This window comes from Heterodontus francisci, chromosome 10, assembly GCF_036365525.1.
Source record: "Heterodontus francisci isolate sHetFra1 chromosome 10, sHetFra1.hap1, whole genome shotgun sequence".
NCBI classification, from domain to species: Eukaryota; Metazoa; Chordata; class Chondrichthyes; order Heterodontiformes; family Heterodontidae; genus Heterodontus; species Heterodontus francisci.
The window spans coordinates 65903337-65926021 of record NC_090380.1 but is presented as its reverse complement, the minus strand read 5'-3'; the positions used below and the strand labels follow the sequence as shown (position 1 = coordinate 65926021).

Genomic DNA, 22685 nt, shown 5'->3' with positions numbered 1-22685 from the left:
CATGGGATGTGGGTGTCACTGGCCAGGCCAGCATTTATTACCTATCCCTAATTGCCCTTGAGAAGGTGGTGGTGAGCAGCCTTTTTGAACCGCTGCAGTCCATGTGGGGTAGGTACACCCACAGTGCTGTTAGTGAGGGAGTTCTGGAAGTTTCCCCACCATTGAAGTTAAACTCACTGATCTGTAGTTGCTGGGCTTATCTTTTAATCTTTTGTGAACAAGGGTGTAACATTTGCAATTCTCCAGTTCTCTGGCACCACCCGAGTCTAAAGAAGACTGGAAAATTATGGCTAGTGCCTCCGCAACTTTCACTCTCAGTTCCCCCAGTATCCTTGGATGCATCTCATCCAGTCCTGATGCTTTATCAACTTTAAGTATAGACAGCCTAATACATCCTCTTTATCAATTTTAAATCCTTCTAGTGTCTGACTTACCTCCTCTTTCACTGTGGCCTGGGTAGCATCTTCTTCCTTGATATAGACAGATGCAAAGCATTCATTTAATACCTCAGCTATTCCCCCTGCCCCCATGCGTAAATCCCCCCCTTTGAACCTCAATCGGCCCACTCCACCTTTTACCACCCTTTTACTATTTATATGCCTATAGAAGACTTTGAGATTTCTCTTTTATGCTATCTGCCAGTCTCTCTTCATACGCCCTCTTTGCTTCTCTTATTTGCCTTTTCACTTCTTCTCTGAACCTTCTATATTCAGCCTGGTTCTCCATTGTATTATCTTCCTGACATTTATCATAAGCACACTTTCTCTTCATCCTACTCTCTACCGCTTTCATCGTCCAGAGAGTTCTGTATTTATTTGTCTTAGCCTTCCCCTTTAGATTTAGAGATACAGCACTGAAACAGGCCCTTCGGCCCACCGAGTCTGTGCCGACCATTAACCACCCATTTATACTAATCCTGCACTAATCCCATATTCCTACCACATCCTCACCTGTCCCTATATTCCCCTACCACCTACCTATACTAGGGGCAATTTATAATGGCCAATTTACCTATCAACCTGCAAGTCCTTCGGCTGTAGGAGGAAACCGGAGCACCCAGAGGAAACCCACGCAGACACAGGGAGAACTTGCAAACTCCACACAGGCAGTACCCAGAATTGAACCCGGGTCGCTGGAGCTGTGAGGCTGTGGTGCTAACCACTGCGCCACTGTGCTGCCCCTTTGTGGGAACAGACCTTGTCTGTGCCCAAACGATCTCTTCTTTGAAGGTAGCCCATTGTTCAGCTACTGTTTTTTCTGCCAACTTTTGATTCCAATTTAGTCGGTTCAGATCCATTCATCCCATTGAAGTTGGCTAACCCCAGTTAATTATTCTTACTCGAGATTGTTCTTTGTCCTTTTCCATAACCAACCTAAACCTTATGATACAATGATCACTGTCCCCTAAATATTCTCCTACTGATATCTGATCCACTTGGCCCACCTCATTCCCAGGAACCAGGTCCAGCAGTGCCTCCCCTCTCAGTGCACTGGAAACATATCCTAGAGAATTTTCTTGAACACACTCTAGGAACTCTTGCCCCTCTCTGTCTTTTACACTACTACAATTCCAGTCTATATTGTGATAAAGTCCATCATATCTACTTTAATTTTTGCATCTCTGTAATTTTCTTGCAAATTTGTTCCTCATCATCCTTCCCACTAGTTGGCAGTTGAAAGATTACACCTTGCAAGTTTTTTGTTTCTTAGCTCCAGCCAAATAGATTCCGTCCTTAAGCCCTCAGGGATAGCCTCTCTCTCCAGAACTGCAATGTTCTCCTTAATCAATACCACTCCTCTCCCTTTTCTATCTGTGCTGAATACCTGTTTCCAGGAATATTTAACACCCAGTCCTGCCCTTCTTTGAGTCAGTTCTCTGTTACAGCCGCATCATATTTTCACATGTCAATCTGTGCCTGTAACTCACCAATCTTATTAACACTCTGTGCATTCACATACACATTAACCCTGATTTAGACTGTTACTTCCTCCCTTACTCTGACCCCAACTAGTAACTTACAATTCCCTACTCTAGTGCTATCTATCGCCCCAAGTATTCTGTGCACCTTGGTATTCCTTTCTGATATTTCCTCCTGGTTTCCACACCCTTGCCACGTTAGGTTAAACCTTTCCCAATAGCACGAGCAAACTGCCATGCAAGGAAATTTGTCTCAGCTCTGTTCAGGTGCAACCCATCTGGCTTATACAGGTCCCATCTTCTCCAGAACTGGTTCCAGTGTCACAGGAATCTAAAGTCCTCTACTAGAGGAAATGTTAGAGATAATGTTCCCTCTATGCTGTACAGCAACCTGGAAGTTCCTGTGGAGGCCGCACACAGGTTGATCCCTTTAATTTGCCGTGTTGGCAACCATGAAAAAAATTTAAAGGGTCCGCACGCTTTACAAAAAAAAATCAGCATGCACTACAAAGAAAAATGAGAGAGTACGTTGATTAGAGGCTTGGAAAGGGGAAGGTTACATAAGGTTAGAAATTGGGGGAGGGGAAGGACAAAAAAAAGAGCCTGATAAGACACTTGGTTGTTCTGGGCTGGGAAAAGTGGAGAGAGGAAAGAAAAATAAATGTCAGAGGAATTGGCTGCACTGATGGAAGCAGTAACACAGTATTGTAAAACTGCCTAGCTTGAAACTGCATGTTTTGGGGCAGGGAGGAGATCAGAAAGGAGGTTTGGGTGGTGGGGGGTGGGGGAGGGAAGGAAGGCAGAAAGGAAAGGAGAGAAAAAGTTTAAGGGAAACAAAATAGGGAAAATCTTTTTTTTTGGGGGGGGGGGCGGGGAAGAGAAGGGCGGGAAGGAAGGGCATGGTGAGGATGGATTTTTTTTAAAAACAAAAAAGCAGGCAGCTATACGGTGCTGCTTCTGAAGTCTGGTTCCGAGTGGCAAATTAAGGATTGTAGCACCCACTGGACTTGAGCATCATTGCACAAAGGCAGGACAGCAGCAGCTAAAAAGCCAACAAAATGTTGATCAGTGGAGATGAGGACTAGCCACAGCAGAGAAGAGACTGTTGACAGAGCAGCTGATCAGCAAGGGACCATCAGTGGCTTTAGATTGAAGTATCAATAAGGAAGGGTCAGTAATGACTGAAAATATTTCAGCAATTTAACTAAATTTAAGATAACCTGAGAATAAGCCTCCAAAACTGATTAAGCAGCTTAGCAGGCCGAGCTGCTAGTCGGGTGAAACAGTGGAGAGGGGTGGCAGATTTAACAGAGGAGCAATACCCAGTATTAAGACAAGAAACCAAACAGGAATGAATATAATTATTAATATTTAATAACAAAGACATATCCTGAATTTTAAAGTTAAAAATTGAACTTTTAAAACTAACTTGCCTGAAAGGACAAATCACATTAAATAGAAAAATGAGATGGCATTGAAGCAGAGCGAAACTACTCAGATTTGGCTCACAACGCCAACCAGTGGTTAACTTGTGCAATTACAACTTATAACTTCACGACACAACATCGCCTTTGGCGTTGTGCACAAGTCAAGACCAAGTGTAGACTTCAGCAGTCTCCATTTGAAATTACACATTCTGCCCTTTTCTTTAAAAAAACATATTTTGATATTATTTATAAATAGAAAAATTTATGGCAATTTGGGATGCAAAAAGGTAGAGTTGGTTGGAGCTGAGGGATGCAGAACTGAGGTGCTGTAATGCCAGCACTGGCAGAAGGATATAATTACAGCATAAGCAGCTTTATTAGATTTTTATGTCACAGATCTTGCATCAATCACACAGCAATAAAAAAAAAAATCATACCTCTACATACATATCCAGTTGTCATGATTGTGTCAACTTTTTATATCTACAGTTGTAAGTGAAACTGCCTCAGTATCCTTCTGCGCTAGCTGGCTGTCAGCTTGATTTTCCTGTGGGGTTTTTTTTTTACATTTAAGTGTTGCCCTATATCTTCAAAATTAAAATTTAACTTTAAGCTTTCAGTGTTTCAACCCTTTTCAAACACAAACCCCTCACCCCACTGAATTAAAATCTCAGCCTGCTCTTCCACCCACTTTCTTCTCACCTCTTCCAACCTTTTCTGCTATTTGATTTGACCTGCTTATTCCCTTTGCCTCCATCTCACTTCCCCTTCCCATCCTGACTCTCCCTCGAAGTACTGCACAAAATAAGGGTCAAATATAGGACTTTAAAATGGACTTCACTTACCTGAATTATGTCTGCATGTCTTCTAACCATGCTGCACCTGCAAAGTGCAACTGGCTTTGACTCTTCACGTGCAACAGCACTGGAGATGAACTAAGAGAATGGTCGCAACCTGTGGCCGATATGCCTAAGCTATCGATCCCACATCCCCTCCATTACAAAATACCACTTAATTTCAACTCTACAACATTACCCATCACTACCCATGCTCAGATTATCTGTTGTTGAAACCCTCATCCAAGCTTGTTACCATCAGTTTCAGCTATTACAATGCTCTCCTGGCTGTTCACCCACCTTCCAAAAGCTTAAGCTCATGAAAAACTCTGCTGCCCATATCCTAACCCACACCATATCTTATTCACCTATAACCCCAATATTCAGTGACTAACATTGGGTTCTGGTCCACCAACACAATTTTAAAATTCCCATCTGCGTGTTGAAATCGCTCCATGCATTGCCCCATCTCGGTGACCTCCACCCCCCTGTAAACCACCTCCAATTCTACCATATTGTGCACCCCCAGTCACTTCATCCAACCACTGGCAGGTGTGCTCACGGCTGTTGTGGCCCCAAGGTCAGCAATTTCCTCGTTAAACCGCTGTGCGTCTGTCCTCCTTTATGACCCCCGCCATAAAACCTACCTCTTTAACCATGCTAATTGTCACACATCCTAGAACAGAAATTGGTGTCAATTTTTGTCCAATTACACTCCTGTAAAGTGCCTTGGGACACGTTCCTATGTTAATGGTGTTATACAAATGCAAGTAAGTGTTTCTGGAATATATTAAAAACATTACCTCTATGTGCCCTTCCTATTAGCTTTTTCTGTTATAAATCCCTATGCCCACATTTAGGGTGGAAATGGCTCATTTTTTATGTTGCAATATCACCACTGGCAGACAGATATAATTAATGTGAAGTTTCACAAGTCATTTCGATTAAAAAATATGATTTATAACAATAATTAAGCAACAGTGCTTGCTAGTGACTTCTAAGAAAGCTGTCCACAAAGATCTAGCAATTTCTGTGGCTTAGATTTCACCTTTCCCAATGTAATTTGAATTTGGTGCAAAGTCAAGGGGATCTTCAGACATTGAGCAACAGCGATGTCATCAAGCATGGTAAGGAGCCAACCATATTGAAAAATTCTGTGACAGCAATCCAGGAAGCAAAATGCACTGATTAGCCTTTTTAAAAAAAAACTTTACAGAGAGTGAAATAAAGATTGGGACATACACATTGGAAGCTGAGATATCAGACGAAGAAATTAAAATTCTATGATAAGGGAAAAAATCTGACATTACACTAAAATAGTTTCCCAGGGCTGAGATGTTCTCCAGCAATTGTTATGACTTGGTACGCTATGTAAAAACCCAGTTACACCTCATTCGTAGGTGCAACTTTCTCAGCTTTTTTTTTTAAAAACAGAGATATTGCATCCGTGTGCCTGGTCCAATTATCAGCTGGGGGGTCTTCATTATGCCTCTGCAATGTTTTGGGACTTTTTCTATGTTGAAGGGGCTATCTGAAAGCAATTTGTTTTTGTCGATGAGAACTTAACACTTGGGTTGCTTCATCCATAGCAGCTTCAGATATGGAAATGCAGCTTGTATGATAAAGCATTTTATTTTTGATATAAATGAGAGTAATAGGGTTCCCCAATGCCTCAGGAGGTAAGGATGCCACAAAGCATGGAACTGAATCATTCACATCAGGAATTTTGCACTTCCAATTCCTGTACAGGGTTAATTAAGCTCAGCCAGCCATTACTGGGCTTGCTACAAATGTTCTCAGCACTCGCATACTTTCAATAATCTTTCTCCAAATTGGGTTCTCTGATTCATTCAATGCTGAAGTGATGGGCAGACAACCTACACTCAGGCCATGACCAGTACTCCTTTGAGTCAAGCCATAAAGAGGCTCTTCAAAGCAACCAAAGATGACTTTACATTCTTGTCAGCCAAGCAACTGTATATAGCAAGGAAGTTATATCTACTGGATATACATCAGGGTGGCTAACAATTAGTGTGACATATAATGACAAATAATTTGAAAGACGCACATGGTTAAATGATTAAAATGGCAATGTATTGATTTGTCACTAAGTGTTTCCCTCCCCTTTTCTACTGTAACTAGAAACTATTAAAGCTATCCAACTCAGTTAAGAAAATACTATTTTACGTTCCAGTTCCACAGTCACTTTTCTCTAATACAAAAAGGTATGATCTGAACAAGGCTCTCCAATTTTTCTCCTAGTGTCCCAAGCAATGTTGAAAGAGGAGGTAAGTCAGACACAACAGGGGTTTAAAATTGATAAAGAGGAAGCATTAGATAGGCTGTCTGTACTTAAAATGGATAAAGCACCAGGCCAGATGAGATGCATCCAAGGATACTGAGGGAAGCGAGGGTGGAAATCGCAGAGGCACTGGCCATAATTTTTCAGTCTTCCTTAGACTCTGGGGTGGCGCCAGAGGACTGGAGAATTGCAAACTTTACACCCTTGTTCAAAAAAGGGTGTAAAAATAAGCCCAGCAACTACAGGCCAGGCCAGTGGTGGGGAAACTTCCAGAAAAAATAATTCAGGACAAAATTAATAGTCACATGGACAAATGAGAGTTAATTAAGGAAAGCCAGCATGGATTTCTTAAAGGAAAATCATGTTTAACTAACTTGGAGTTTTTTTTGAGGAGGGTAATGCTGTTGATATGGTGTACATGGACTTTCAAAAGGCGTTTGATACAGTGCCACACAACAGACTTGTGAGCAAACTTGTAGCTCATGGAATAAAAGGGACAGCAGCAACATGGCTACAAAATTGGCTGAGTGACAGGAAACAAAGGGTAGTGGTTAATGCATGTTTTTCAGGCTGGAGGAAGGTTTGTAGTGGAGCTCCCCAGGGATCAGTGAGGGGACACCTGCTTTTCCTGATCTATATTAATGACCTAGACCTTGGTGTACAGGGCACAATTTCAAAGTTTGCAGATATGAAACTTGGAAGCATTGTGAACTGTGAGGAGGATAGTGTAGAACTTCAAAAGGATGTAGACAAGTTGGTGGCAGATGAAGTTCAATGCAGAGAAACGTGAAGTGATTAATTTTGGTAGGAAGAACCTGGAGAGACAATATAGTATAAAGGGTACAATTTTAAAGGGGGTGCAGGAGCAGAGGGATCTTGGTGTCTGTGTGCATAAGTCATTGAAGGCGACAGGACAGGTTGAGAGCGTGGTTAATAAAGCATACAGAATCCTGGGCTTTATTAATAGGGGCATAGAGTACAAGAGCAAGGAAGTTATGTTGAACCTCTATAAGACACTAGTTTGGCCTCAGCTGGAGTACTGCGTCCAATTCTTGGCACCGCACTTTAGGAAAGACATGAAGGCACAGGAAAGAGCACAGAAAAAATTCACGAGAACGGTTCCAGGATGAGGAATTTCAGTTATGAAGATAGATTGGAGAAGTTAGGACTGTTTTCTTCGAAGAAGGCTGAGAGGTGATTTGATAGAGGTATTCAAAATCATGAGGGGTTTGGACAGAGTAGATAGAGAGAAACTGTTCCCACTTGTGAAAGGATTGAGAAAGAGAGGGCACAAAGTTAAAGTATTTGGTAAGAGAAGCAAAAATGACATGAGGAAAAACTTCCTCACGCAGCAAGTGAAGGAGGTCTGGAATGCACTGCCTGAGAGCGTGGCGGAGGCAGGTTCAATTGAAGCACTCAAAATGGAATTCGACAGTTATAAGAAAAGGAAGAATGTGCAGGCTTATGGGGAGAAGGCAGGGGAATAGAACTGACTGAATTGCTCTTTCAGAGAGCAGGTGCAGACACAATAGGCTGAATGGCCTCCCTCTGCCCTGGAACGATTCTGTGATTCTGTCATCAAGAACATGAAGCTTAGGCAAACAAAACATTTGCAACACTAATACAGCATCATAGTATACTCAATTCCCAATCCAATAGCACTGAGCAATGGAAATGGCAAATTCAAACCAATGTTTTCTTCAAAATTGTATAAATCAGAGGCTCACTCTTAACTACAAATTATTGAATAGTGGCAGAGGTGGCCTGGGACTACACATTTAAACAAGCTGGGGTTTGGGTCAAAAATGCTTAAAATGGGAGTGGGCGAGGTGAAAAAAGGGGAATAAAATTAAGTTTTCACAGTGAAAATAATTCGATGAATAGAGTTTGTGTGCTTATGCCACTTGGCTCTGTTCTTTACCTGCATTATTCTGCCATTAAGCTAGACAAAGGTGTGCTGGTGCAAAAAAATAGAAATTGTTCAGAAGGCAGTGTTACGATCAGTTGAGAAAGGTGATTTGGGGTCTTTTACCATCTTCATTTGGTCTTATTGCAACAGGGTTTGATTTTTAAACACAGTGTTTTGAGTTCCCCCTTGGTGAATCCTTGTTCACCGCTTTCCGAAGAAATGAACACCAGGTTTTCTTAGGTTTAAAGAAAAGTGAAATTTATTAAAACAAATTCTAATTCGCTTAACGTCTATGGATACAAACCGTGCCCCATGTTAGCATGCATATGTGATACGCACATGCAAATAGGGACAGAAAAGAGAAGAAAAATAAAATGGAGATATTTGACGCAATATCAGAAGTTTCTTGTTCACTGTTCTTCGAGCTCACTGTAGTTCTTTCGTAAGTAGTCCCGCTTTTCGTTGGGGCCCAGTATTCTTCTTAAACCCTGTTCACTGTTGGAGACTTTTCTCTCTTGGGTTCATGTGTCTTCAATGGTTTCTGAGGCTGGTGAGAGTGAGATGAGAGCAGACAGGAGAGAGGTGTTCTCAGTCCAGGAGCAAACAGCTTTCTGAGTTTCTTTTTCTCAACAAATTCAAAAATCTCCAAGTCAGTTAGTCATGTGACTAAACTGGGATGACCACTTCTTCTGTGTATTGGGGAAGCAAGGACTGGGTCCCTTGTTCCAACACACTCTGCGAGCATACAAATGTCTTTCCAGTCTAGGGCTTAGCAATTCCTTGTGATAGGCCCTCTTTTCTTCCCAGCCACAATTTTAAGTTTTAATGTTCATGTGGCGAAATAATGTATGCCTCAGTCTTGGCAGGTGGGGGCCTGCATGACACCTCCACACCCAGGGGAATGAAATGCGATTTGAAAAAAAAACATGCATTTCACTACAAGGTTTGAGAGAAAGAAATATAAGATCTTGAAAGAAAAACCAAGCATTTCTCTCATTCATTTCCAGTCATTCATCAATCTTAAAGCTTATTAAAATAGGCTTTTCTTGGTGCTAGTGCTGCTTTAATTTCCCCCTTTTTCCCCCCCAGGAGAGTTAGTAGTGGCGGGTCTATGATGAGTTCTGAGTCACGCAAAGAATTTTGACTTCAGGGGATGGGTGGTTCCCCTTTCCTCTGAATGTGGGGGAGGACTCGTTGTTAATCTCCCCTTTGTTCTCTGGGACACTCCTACCTGCAGGTATTTGTGCAAACTTGACTGCACTCTCCTGTGACACTTCGACTAGGTGAGACATCACCCTCACGGTTTCTGTGCCCCCTAGAGATCTTTCTTTGTCTCTGCAGATTCCTGTAAATGCTGGTAGCAACTGTGGTGAGGTGCTTCTAGAGTCTACATTTCTGTTTGAGGATGCGTGATCTAACTTCTCAAATTTTGCAGGATTGGCTGACTGGACAGCAGGGGTTTTCACCCAGGATTCCTCCCGGACTTCCTTTAACTTGCTCTCTTGGTCACCTTTCCACCTTCTCTTTCTAAACTTTTGCCAGCCATGGGCCTGCCTGTTCCCTTTTGTTCTTGGCGGGGGTCCCTTACAGTTCATCAGCCCTTGGTTGAAGGGTCCTCCTAACACCGGTATAGGACTTAGGTGTGCAGGTTTCACTGTAGGTTGGGGTTTACCCTCAACCTGGCACATGTAGCAACTCCTGCAGTACTCCACCACATCTTTGTGAAGTTTTGGCCAGTCAAACTACTGCCTTATACGGGCTTTGCTTTTCATATACCAGCATGTACAGCCACTGTAGTCGCGTGGGCCCTTCTTAATATTTCTCTCCGGTACCTCTGTAGCATCATTAACTGGTGAAATATTGTCCACTCCTTGGCTCTCAGGTCTGTGAGGAGAACTCCATTTCCTCATCAGTACCTCATTCTTTAAATAGTAGCAGTCAGGGACTCCCTCCGCTTCACTTTCAGACTGGGCAGCCTATGCTAACTCTTGCAATACTGGGGCAGCTCGCTGAGCCTCAGCTAGGGAAAATCCATCTAATTAATTCCCTGGGTCTCCTAACTTTCCAAAGAAAGTCTCGGCCAGACAGACCTCATGGTCATCTGCCTTCAGAACCAATACAGGCTCCTTTGGGGGAGATGGTTTGATGCACTACACTTCAGGGACTCTGCAGGAGACCGTTTTCTGCCACTGCCCTGTCTCTCTGACCTCCTGTGGTCTTTCTGTCACTATTGGGAGGGTGAGGGGGGGCTACCACCTTCACTCCTGCCAGATCATTACCTAGTAGCAGATCAACACAGTCCACAGGCAAACTAGGGACAATCCCTACAATCACCGGTCCTGAAATTAGGTTGCACTCCAGGTGCACCCGGTGTACAGGTACAGGCATACACTGCCCTTCAATACCATTCACCACCATTTTGGTGTTCACTGTACACTCTGGGGAGGGGGGGGGGGGGGGGGGGGAAGGTCACGCCTTTTCCCAGTAAAAGGGATCTAGTGGCCCGTGTTTCTGAGAATCACTATGGGCTTGCTGCCCCCACTCGAGGGGTATGGGGTTACTTTCCCTTCAAACACGAAAGCCTGGTAACCCTCAGGAATCCTTTTAACTTTTCCTGCACAGACCTCCGGGTCTCACACTTGTACATGGCATCTTCCTGTTTGGCTGGAGCAGGGCCCAGAGTCTCCTGCTTAACTTTCTCACCCAGGACTGCCTGGGCTCCTATCACCTTCCCACCCTTTGTGCTTTTCGCGTTTGTGGGGGTGATTAGAACAGGTTCTCCTCTGGGAAACCAACTTATAAATTAAAGCAAACTCATCGGCCAGAACGGCCGTTTGGCGGGCTCCCTGAACCCGATGCTCCTCGACATGGGTCTTTATTGAGAGTGGGAGTGTTTTTAAATTCCTCAAACAGAATTATTTCTCTGAGAGTCTCATAACTGAGCTGTATTTTAAGAGCTAAATTAAAAGCAAAATACTGAGGAGGCTGGAAATCTGAAATAAAAACAAGAAATGCTGGAAACACTCAGCAGGTCTGGCAGCATCTGTGGACGGAGAAGCAGAGCTCTGAAGAAGGGTCACTGACCTGAAACATTAACTGTTTCTCTCTCCAAAGATGCTGCCAGACCTGCTGAGTGTTTCCAGCATTTCTTGTTATTGTATTTTAAGAGCCCTCAGCCACTGGCCAAAAGCCAGCTGCTTACTTCTTTCAAACTCCAGATAAGTTTAATTACCTTGCTTTTTGAGGGTTCTAAACTTTTGGCAGTAGACTTCGGGTATTAATTCATATGCCCCAAGGATAGCATTTTTGGTCAGTTCATAATTTGATGAACTTTCTTTTGGCAACAAGGAATAAACCTTATGGGATTTTCCAGTTGGTTTGCTTTGCAATGAGAGAGATCAGGTCTCAGCTGGCCATTTTAGCTGCCTTGCCAGTTTCTCGAAAGACACAAAAAACGCTTCCACATCTTCCTCATTGAATTTTGGAATTAACTGAGTGAGTTTTAGCAATTTTGTACCCAGCCCTGAATTCTGCTCCTCCATATTGGTTATGCTTTCGCTGGGGTTACTCTGTTGCCCCCCAGTTAACTCAAGCCACTTCAGCTCTCTCTTTGGATTCTTTCGGAACATTCACACTCTCTCCTCTCATTCCTTCTCCTGTCTTTCTTTCTCTCTCCTGCCTTCCATTTTCTTCACCTTCCTTTTGGAAGGCTCCCTCGCCTTCCTCTCTCTCTCTCTTTTTCTTCTATTCAAGTTTCCTCCGTTCCAATTGCATCTTTGCTAATACCCTGTCGGATTCTGCTTCTAAGCCTGTTTCTACTTCTTCAAATTCAAGGAAAAAATGGTTGGCCACTAGCCGTAGGATTTCAAACTTCATAGCCTTGCCAATTACAGTGATCCCACACTGCTCAGCCATTTTTCTCAACTCCTCTATACAGTGCTTTTAACTTATCCCAAGGTACTGCACCCTGACTTGGAGTGCTACTAGCTTCAGTTGCAGACATGTTAGTATTCAATCACACACAACCAGAAGAAAACTTGTATTAATCTTGCTCTTTTGATTGGGAACAATTTGGCTTCCCACTTCCAATTCCACTCGTTTGTTTGTGGGTAAAATTCTGGACACTAGCGCCCAAATTTCTGCTACGCCCCGGTGAGAAAGGTGTCTAGGGGTCTTTTCAACCTTCACCGGGTCTTACTGTATGTAACAGTATTTAATTTTAAAAACACTGTTTCGAGCTCCCCCTTGGTGAATCCTGCTTCACCGCTTTCCAATTACAAGGCAAAGAAATGAGAACACCAGGTTTTCTTGGGTTTAAAGAAGAAAAGAGAAATTTATTAAAACTTGAACTCTAATTCACTTAACGTCTACGGATACAAGCCGCGCCCTACGCTAGCATGCATACACGATACATACATGCAAAAAGAGAAAAATAAAATGCAGAGTTTTGAGGCAATATCAGAAGAGTTTCTTGTTTACTGTGCTTCGAGCTCACTGTAGTCCTGCTTTTCGTTGGGGCCCAGTATTCTTCTTAAACCTTGTTCACTGCAGGACACTTTTCTCTCTTGGGGTTCATGTGCCTTCAATGGTTTCCAAAGCTGGTGAGAGCGAGATGAGAGCAGACAGGAGGAGAGGTGTTCTCAGTCCAGGAGCAAACAGCTTTCTGAGTTTCTTTTTCTCAACAAGTTCAAATTCAAAAATCTCCAAGTCAGTTAATCATTTGGCTAAACTGGGCTGACCACTTTTTCTGTGTATTGGGGAAGCAAGGACTGGGTTCCTTGTTCCAACACTGTGTGCTGGCATGCAAATATCTTTCCAGTCAAGGGCTTGGCAATTCCTTGTGATAGGCCCTCTTTTCTTCCCAGCCACAATTTTAAGTTTTAATGTCCATGTGGTGAAATAATGTGCCTCAGTCTGGGCAGGTGGGAGCCTGCATGACAGCAGTGTTAGATGAAACATCCACAAAAATTGAAGTCAGACTTGTGGGGACTTCAAACTAAGTTGCAATTTACCATTTCAACTTGTATGAGAAAAGTAACTGATGAATAACCTCAGGAGGCAACAAATTAGTGCTCAAATACATATTTACACACATGGATTAATGCAGCCATGGTTCATTGCCGATTTCGTTAAGTGTACAGAGAGATGAGGAAATTTGCTTCAAAAGTCAAAATGAAAAATAAAAATTAAATACTATTTGGTGCATACATATTCCAATACTTACCTCTGGTTAAAAAAAAAACTGAAAAAGTGACGTCACAGGAAAGCTGTGACCTGATTGGCTGGTAGGGAGTTTGTAGTGAATTTGAAAATAAAACTGATAAAAATTGATTAAAACCCTTAATTAACTAATTAATAAGTAGAGTAACTAAACCAGAGGGAGGAAATTATTGTATTTAGTTAGCATTTAATATTTATAGCAGAAATCCAGCAGTAGGGACCACAGAGTTAATTATAACAATTTGGCAAGGATTTAATAAGTATTTATTTATTTTATATTAATTAACTAATTAGTGCTAGAAATGACAGTTAGAGGGGTGAAGTGCTTCACCTGTGGGAGGTCTGTGACGCTTCCAGCGTTCCGGACAATTACATCTGCAGAAAGCGTACCCAGTTGCAGCTCCTCACAGACCGCATTGATCGGTTGGAGCAGCAACTGGATGCACTTAGGAGCAAGCAAGTGGCAGAAAGTGTCATAGACAGGAGTTTTAGAGAAGTGGTTACACCCAAGGTGCAGGCAGATAGATGGGTGACCACTAGAAGGGGCAGGCAGTCAGTGCAGGAATCCCCTGTGGCTATCCCCCTCTCTAACAAGTATACCGTTTTGGATACAGTTGGGGGGTGGGGGGGGGGGGGGGGAATGGCCTATCAGGGGAAAACAGCAGCAGCCAGAGCAGTGGCACCACGGCTGGCACTGTTCAGCAGGGAGGGACAAAGCGCAGAAGAGCAATAGTTATAGGGGACTCTATAGTCAGGGGCACAGATAGGCGCTTCTGTGGACGTGAAAGAGACTCCAGGAAGGTATGTTGCCTCCCTGGTGCCAGGGTCAAGGATGTCTCTGAACGGACAGGGGGCATTCTGAAGGGGGAGGGTGAACAGCCAGATGTTGTGGTACACATTGGTACAAATGACATAGGCAGGAAGAGTGATGAGGTCCTGCAGGGGGAGTTTAGGGAGTTAGGTAGAAAGTTAAAAAACAGGACCCCCAGGGTTGTAATCTCAGGGTTACTCCCTATGCCACGTGCCAGTGAGGCTAGAAATAGGAAGATAGTGCAGCTAAACATGTGGCTGAACAGTTGGTGTAGAAGGGAGGGTTTCAGATATCTGGACCATTGGGATCTCTTCAGGGACAGATGGGACCTGTACAAGAAGGACGGGTTGCATCTAAACTGGAAGGGCACTAATATCCTGGCTGCAAGGTTTGCTAGCGTCACTCGGGAGGGTTTAAACTAGTGTGGCAGGGGGGTGGGAACCAGAGCAGTAGGACAGCAAGTGAAATAAATGATGGAGAACTAGTAAATAAGGCCAGTAAGACTAAGAGGAAGAGCAGGCAGGGAGATGTTGCTGAGCACAGCGGGACTGGTGGTCTGAAGTGCATTTGTTTCAATGCGAGAAGTATAACAGGTAAGGCAGATGAACTTAGAGCTTGGATTAGTACTTGGAAATATGATGCTGTTGCTATTACAGAGACTTGGTTGAGGGAAGGACAGGATTGGCAGCTAAATGTTCCAGGATTTAGAAGCTTCAGGCGGGATAGAGGGGGATGTAAAAGGGGTGGGGGTGCTGCATTACTGGTTAAGGAGAATATCACAGCCGTACTGCGGGAGGACACCTCAGAGGGGTCATGCAGCGAGGCAATATGGGTGGAGCTCAGGAATAGGAAGGGTGCAGTCACGATGTTGGGGGTTTACTACAGGCCTCCCAACAGCCAGCGGGAGGTAGAGGAGCAGTTATGTAGACAGATTTTGCAAAGATGTAAAGGTAACAGGGTTGTAGTGGTGGGTGATTTTAACTTCCCCTATATTGACTGGGACTCACAGTGCTAGGGGCTTGGATGGGGCAGAATTTGTAAGGAGCATCCAGGAGGGCTTCTTGAAACAATACGTAGATAGTCCAACTAGGGATGGGGCCGTACTGGACCTGGTATTGGGGAATGAGCCTGGCCAGGTGGTTGAAGTTTCAGTAGGGGAGCATTTCGGGAACAGTGACCATAATTCCATAAGTTTTAAGGTACTTGTGGATAAGGATAAGAGTAGTCCTCGGGTGAAGGTGCTAAATTGGGGGAAGGCTAATTATAACAATATTAGGCAGGAACTGAAGAATTTAGATTGGGGATGGCTGTTTGAGAGTAAATCAACATCTGACATGTGGGAGTCTTTCAAATGACAGTTGATTAGCATCCAGGACCAGCATGTTCCTGTGAGGAAGAAGGATAAGTTTGGCAAGTTTCGGGAACCTTGGATAACACGGGATATTGTGAGCCAAGTCAAAAAGAAAAAGGAAGCATTCGTAAGGGCTGGAAGGCTGGGAACAGACGAATCCCTTGAGGAATATAAAGACAGTAGGAAGGAACTTAAGCAAGGAGTCAGGAGGGCTAAAAGGGGTTATGAGAAGTCATTGGCAAACAGGATTAAGGAAAATCCCAAGGCTTTTTATACGTATATAAAGAGCAAGAGGGTAACCAAGGAAAGGGTTGGCCCACTCAAGGACAGAGAAGGGAATCTATGTGGGGAGCCAGAGCAAATGGGCGAGGTACTAAATGAGTACTTTGCATCAGTATTCACCAAGGAGAAGGACTTGGTGGATGATGAGCATAGGGAAGGGAGTGTAGATAGTCTCAGTCATCTCATGATCAAAAAGGAGGTGGTGTTGGGTGTCTTGCAAAGCATTAAGGTAGATAAGTCCACAGGGCCTGATGGGATCTACCCCAGAATACTGAGGGGAGGCAAGGGAAGAAATTGCTGGGGCCTTGACAGAAATCTTTGCATCCTCATTGGCTACAGGTGAGGTCCCAGAGGACTGGAGAATAGCCAATGTCGTTCCTTTGTTTAAGAAGGGTAGCAAGGATAATCCAGGAAATTATAGGCCGGTGAGCCTTACGTCAGTGGTAGGGAAATTATTGGAGAGGATTCTTCGGGACAGGGTTTACTCCCATTTGGAAACAAATGGACTTATTAGTGAGAAGCAGCATGGTTTTGTGAAGGGGAGGTCGTGTCTCACTAATTTGATTGAATTTTTTGAGGAAGTGACAAAGATGATTGACGAAGGAAGGGCAGTGGATGTTATCTATGTGGACTTCAGTAAAGCCTTTGACAAGGTCCCTCATGGCAGACTGGTACAAAAGGTGAAGTCACATGGGATCAGAGGTGAGCTGGCAAGATGGATACAGAACTGGCTCGGTCATAGAAGACAGAGGGTAGCAGTGGAAGGCTGCTTTTCTGAATGGAGGGATGTGACTAGTGGTATTCCGCAGGGATCAGTGCTGGGACCTTTGCTCTTTGTAGTATATTTCAACGATTTGGAGGAAAATGTAGCTGGTCTGATTAGTAAGTTTGCGAAAAACACAAAGATTGGTGGAGTTGCGGATTGTCAGATGAGGATGAGGATTGTCAGAGGATACAGCAGGATATAGATCGGTTGGAGACTTGGGCGGAGAAATGGCAGATGGAGTTTAATTCAGACAAATGAGAGGTAATGCATTTTGGAAGGTCTAATGCAGGTGGGAAGTATACAGTAAATGGCAGAACCCTTAGGAGTATTGACAGGCAAAGACTGGGCGTACAGGTCCACAGGTCACTGAAAGTGGCAACGCAGATGGATAAGGTAGTCAAGAAGGCATACGGCATGCTTGCCTTCATCGGTCAGGGTATAGAGTATAAAAATAGGCAAGTTATGCTGCAGCTGTACAGAACTTTAGTTAGGCCGCACTTAGAATATTGCGTGAAATTCTGGTCGCCACACTACCAGAAGGACGTGGAGGCTTTGGAGAGGGTACAGAAGAGGTTTACCAGGATGTTGCCTGGTCTGGAGGGCATTAGCTATGAGGAGAGGTTGGATAAACTCGGATTGTTTTCACTGGAACGACGGAGGTGGAGGGGCGACATGATAGAGGTTTACAAAGTTATAAGCGGCATGGACAGAGTGGATAGTCAGAAGCTTTTTCCCAGGGTGTAAGAGTCATTTACTAGGGGACATAGGTTTAAGGTGAGAGGGGCAAAGTTTAGAGGGGATGTACGAGGCAAGTTCTTTACACAGAGGGTGGTGAGTGCCTGGAACTTGTTGCCAGGGGAGGTGGTGGAAGCAGGTACCATAGAGACGTTTAAGAGGCATCTTGACAAATACATGAATAGGATGGGAATAGAGGGATACGGACCCCGGAAGTGCAGAAGGTTTTAGTTTAGGCAGGCATCAAGATCGGCACAGGCTTGGAGGGCCGAATGGCCTGTTCCTGTGCTGTACTGTTCTTTGTTCTAATACACTCAGATATGAAATAGCGTTTTTAAATGTTGAGAAGTGACCATTTTCTTTCCTGACTGCTGGTGAACACAACTGATGTACCAGTTATGCTGTTAGATGCAATTACACGCCTATCTCCCCCCCCAGCCCCCAAATTAAGATTTGGAATATATCTCAAATGGGTTTTCTAAACAGTATTTCAAAATGATCATAATCTCCAAAATCATATTTAAAGATACACCTGGGGTAAGCACATAGCGAGAACATTGTTTTACATAGAACTTCAAGGATTGGATTATGCCCATTTTTCAGTTAGCATGTCCAAAGTTTGCCCACAGATTTAATACACACTAACATTAAACTTTTTTAGCATGCACAAGCGAAAGAAAAATAGGGCAGTGAAAGGCAGAAAACTTACCTGTTGATACTGGGAGTTTGGTGAATGGGGGTATAAAGGAGCATCTTCAGGTGGGGAAGAATCATGATCATCTGGTGCATCTTGATCATCTGGCTCCTAAAATGTCAACATATTGACTAAGCAAATAGAAACAACATTTGTACAGTGCTCAGGTACAGGAGATTTTTCAGTACTTTACAGTGCAGATTGGATGTTGAATAAGAGGACGGGGAAGGGAGGACAAGGATATGGGATGGGCCGGGGGAGCTGGGGGTGGGGTGAGGGAGAGACACAGGGCGAGTTGGGTTTTGGCGAGGAGGAGAGACAGGGCAAGTGGAGTGGGGAAATGAGGCAGTTGACAGTACTCGTTTAGTTTAGTTTTGGATGTTTAAGTACGTAAACAGGGCAAAATTAACTATTCAAGGTATAAATTCCTCAATTCCTTACCTCTTCTGGACACAGCTCACATGCTTTTGCAAGAGTCATCCTAGCACTGTGTGACCTCTCCAGGAAGTAACCATTTGATGTTTCATTGCTCTGTACAGGGGGTGACCAATTGTTATAGGTGTACTGTGGATTTCCAGGATACGGCCTACGTTCCAGCTCTTCTCCAAGCCACTCCACTGCCCAGGTCCATTTCCTTTTCAGGTCCCCATTACTCTGCACAATCATTTCAATAAAATATATGTTTAAAGATGCATGATTTACAAAATAAGATTTCCTACATCAGTGACTATGATTCAAAAGTGTGCCATTGGTTGTAAAGCACTTTGGGAGGTCCTGAGGTCATGAAATGCAAGTCTTTCTTGTTTCAGATTAAAAAAATAAGCAAGCCCTCCATGACAATGTGGTATGTCACTGAGCCATTTAGTCCGAGAATGATCTGGGTTTGATCTCTAGTCTATATGCAATTAGCAGATATATACTCTAGTCTAAACGCAGTTAGCAGATATATACTGAGCAACAGAGGTATAACTGGCCCCAAGACAAGGGAGGAAGGGAAAAGTAAGTCAAACATCACTCCCAAATTACTCAGTATGTGAATTCACCATTTAATACTGCACTTATACACATTGTTAAGGGAAATTCAAGGTTTAATCATCAGTTTGTGCTGCAATAACTAGTAATAGAAAGGGCGCCGTAATAGCTTTATATTTCCTACGTGGTGTAAGTGGGGCGCAGGGTCAAACAGAGGAAACACAATCCAAGTTCTCACATGATTTCCTCGTACAACTCCTGATGCAAAGTTCAAACATATCGATGTTAAATGGGGATAGGGTGAGGCTTAGTTGTAATGCACCTCACAGTGGAGCAGCTTGCCTACAATCACAGTAACAATGACCAATTGGTAAGGAACCAGAGCATTGCCATTGCTCAAGAAAACTTACAAGTTAATGTCTTTAGAAATGATATCAGGAGGGAGCATATGGGGTGCAAGGTGTGCAGTGAAAAAGGTTCTTAGCAATAGGCTTAAGAACAATTTACCGCTGCAATTCAAAAAACAGCATTGTCCTGAAATCAAGAAAAGTTTTCTCTAATAAATGCACATTCTTTTGGGCATTTGTCTGTGATGGTAACTCAAAGGGAAGGAAAAAAGTGCACACCATTGCATGTGGAAATAATTTTCTTCAAAGTATTCTCATTTTATTAAAGTGAATGATAAACCAATTTAAATTCCTTAGCTTTAAAAATATTTTTCCAGTAGGTCACTCCGGTAGCATAAATTATGTTTGACCCTATTCACCCTGGAGTACCCCTTCTGAAATCAGACAAGTGCTTAACTTCAAATGTTCTTCTTATTTGTAGTGTTTTCACAAGTCAGTTTCAGAGTGGCTCTCATGTCAGTTAGGTGTAGTTGCCCCCTGTTGCTTTCATTCGAATTGCTTAGGGATACTCTCCACAATGTCACAGAAGCAGCCCAACAAGGAGTGAGGTTGCACTGAGAAACAAAACTGAGACTTTTCAAAAAATTACAATGAGGTTCATTTCTTTCTTTGAGATATAGAAATTAATATGCAAATTTCTGTTTTGAAGATCAGACTTGATAGTCACCAACAACAGGCAAGGATTATTAAGTTAAATAATATTTCCACCTAAAGGATCATAGGACATATTAAAGACTTTGCAAATCCAAAAGGTGCAATAATACTATATTTGTCACATAGATGAAACCCCTCTGGCAAGCAGAATGTGATTTCACTGCACTAGAAATGATGAATTACTACCATTTCATCTCGCAAACTACTCAATAAACAGGATTTTTCCTTTGATAAAGAACATGGCAATTCATACATAGGGCTGAAAAGGTTGTAGGAGACAACATGATTGGTGAGGGCAAGACTGAACTAGAAAAGCTGAGTCAAACTCTGAAGGAGGCTTGTGTGGTTGCTCCTGGCATCTTATTTACAAAAAAATTGTTTACCTGGAGGATCTGGTAGGCTACAGGACATGAGCTGAAGAGGGCAACCATGCATTTAATACACTGATATGCTCTCTTCTGATAGTGGTTTTTAGAACGCTGGATGGTGTCAAACAGCCCGTCTCTGTCATCAGGAATTCCCTTCAGGGCATTATGAATCCTGTAGGAAAGGTACATTTTACAAATCAAATTTTGGTATCCGAGTGGAGACTTGGGATGTTTGAGGTACCCAAACACATATCTGTATCCTTCAACACGTTATTTCAGGTCCCTTGTCCTTAGCTAAGCAGACAAGGACATAATCTATGCCAAGGCCTGAAGTATCTGCAACATATCAATGCTTGGAGATGGAATGGAGCACAAAATGTAGGTTCTCGCTTGCATTTTCGCCCCCCCCCCCCCCCCCCCCCCCACCCAAGGAAGTGATTTTCCACTAATTGGCATCTTCACAGATAGCCCAAGATCCAAAACTTACTGTATGGTGAGTCATCATGTCAACGTTTAGTCTACCATCCTAAGGTGCAAAATGCGAGTAAATGCTTAGCTAAGGACAAGGGACCTGAAATAACTTGTTGAAGGATACAGATGTGTGTTTGGGTACCTCAAACTATTTGGCAAGTGCAACGGCAATGACTATTTTAGCTCCCTCTAACACACACAACTTGATCTGAAAAGAATTTCCCCACATCTCTGGCCTTACTCATTAATTTTACATTTATGCTCTCTAGTTCCATGCTTATATTTCATGTTAAAGAATCTGTTCACATCTACATTATCCATGTTCTCCCCTGCACACCCCCCCCCACAGAAATTAGGTACCCTTTCAGTCTTTTCTCTAATTTACCACCTCAAGTCCATACGGCTTTCCTCCGAACCACCTCCAACACACCAGTATGGCACCCAAAACTATACACATCATTCCAAATATAGCCTCAGCAATAATCTACACAAGGTTCGAACTTACTGCAAATTATTGTCAAGTGCCCTTGAGATACATCCAGAAGAATTAGCCTTATGAATTAAAATGAATTTTTAAAAATGCACCATAAAGCTTATAAAATATTGAGAGCAATTGCATAGGTAGCATCTAATTTTTAAGCAAGCCCCTTGTCATTAAGTCATAATTTATGGTGCAAGATTTAACAGCAGAGTTATTTAAGTAAACTTGAAAGTGATCTCAGTTTTCAGATAAACAAGAAACAAGCAGCAAAAGGCTCAAACAACATTAGCCAGATACCCTATTCTGGCTTAAAAATTACAGGAGCCTTATCATTTAAATGGGCCCTAAACACTGGCACAAATCTCCAGCAAATTCTGGGTACAGTAAAATTACAGTTGACAATTCAAAGTCAATTTGAAACATCCATATTCTCAAGTAAATGGATAATTAAATGAAAAGATTTTGTACAGGGACTTCATCAGACCATTGTGTACATTGGCAGCGAAAATAATTTTTCCAAAATGATAAATTGTGCCCTTGTATATTCATTAGGAATACATGCAGGTATCTCATTCCCATGCTTAAACACAAACTGACTCTGACTGCTCTCGAATGACTTACTTGGTAAAGGTAGTCTACACTTATATCAGCATCAAATATCCCTGTTCTGTGACAAATCAGCTTAGCTGAGCCTGGTCAACAGTAGCCACTTTAAATGTCACTAGGGAAGAAAAAACTAAACCTTAATCAAGAGTTCCAACTCCTGATCACTATCCAGTGATCTATGCTGGACCAAGTGTATGAACTTTGTATTAGGTCAAGACTGGAGTTTGGCTATGACAGTCCAGCCCCATGGCCAAAAGCTCAGCCAAGGTGCACACTTGAAGAGTACATTTTGGTAAGGCAACAAAGAGCAGTGAGCACCTGTGTAACTGTGCTCCATCACGACCTATGCCTTCATCAGAGAAAAGAAAACGTTGCTGTGGGTGGGCTTGCAAAGAGAAGAGAAAGGACGAAGAAACACAGATGCTTTTAATTAGCTGTTGCATACTTGATTACAACTGTTAATTTTCCCAACCTA

General features: G+C 43.0%; 1 protein-coding gene across 1 annotated transcript in view; it reads right to left on the bottom strand.

The window, feature by feature from the left end:
- The window catches only part of usp9 (ubiquitin specific peptidase 9), a 330949-nt gene that overhangs the window by 5520 nt on the left and 302744 nt on the right, over positions 1–22685 (bottom strand). The window contains exons 41-43 of the mRNA XM_068040658.1: positions 20668–20905; positions 18693–18905; positions 18267–18362 (exon numbers count right to left, since the gene is read on the bottom strand). Of these exons, the coding sequence (XP_067896759.1) occupies positions 18267–18362; positions 18693–18905; positions 20668–20905 (547 nt within the window). The remainder of the gene's footprint in view (positions 1–18266; positions 18363–18692; positions 18906–20667; positions 20906–22685) is intronic.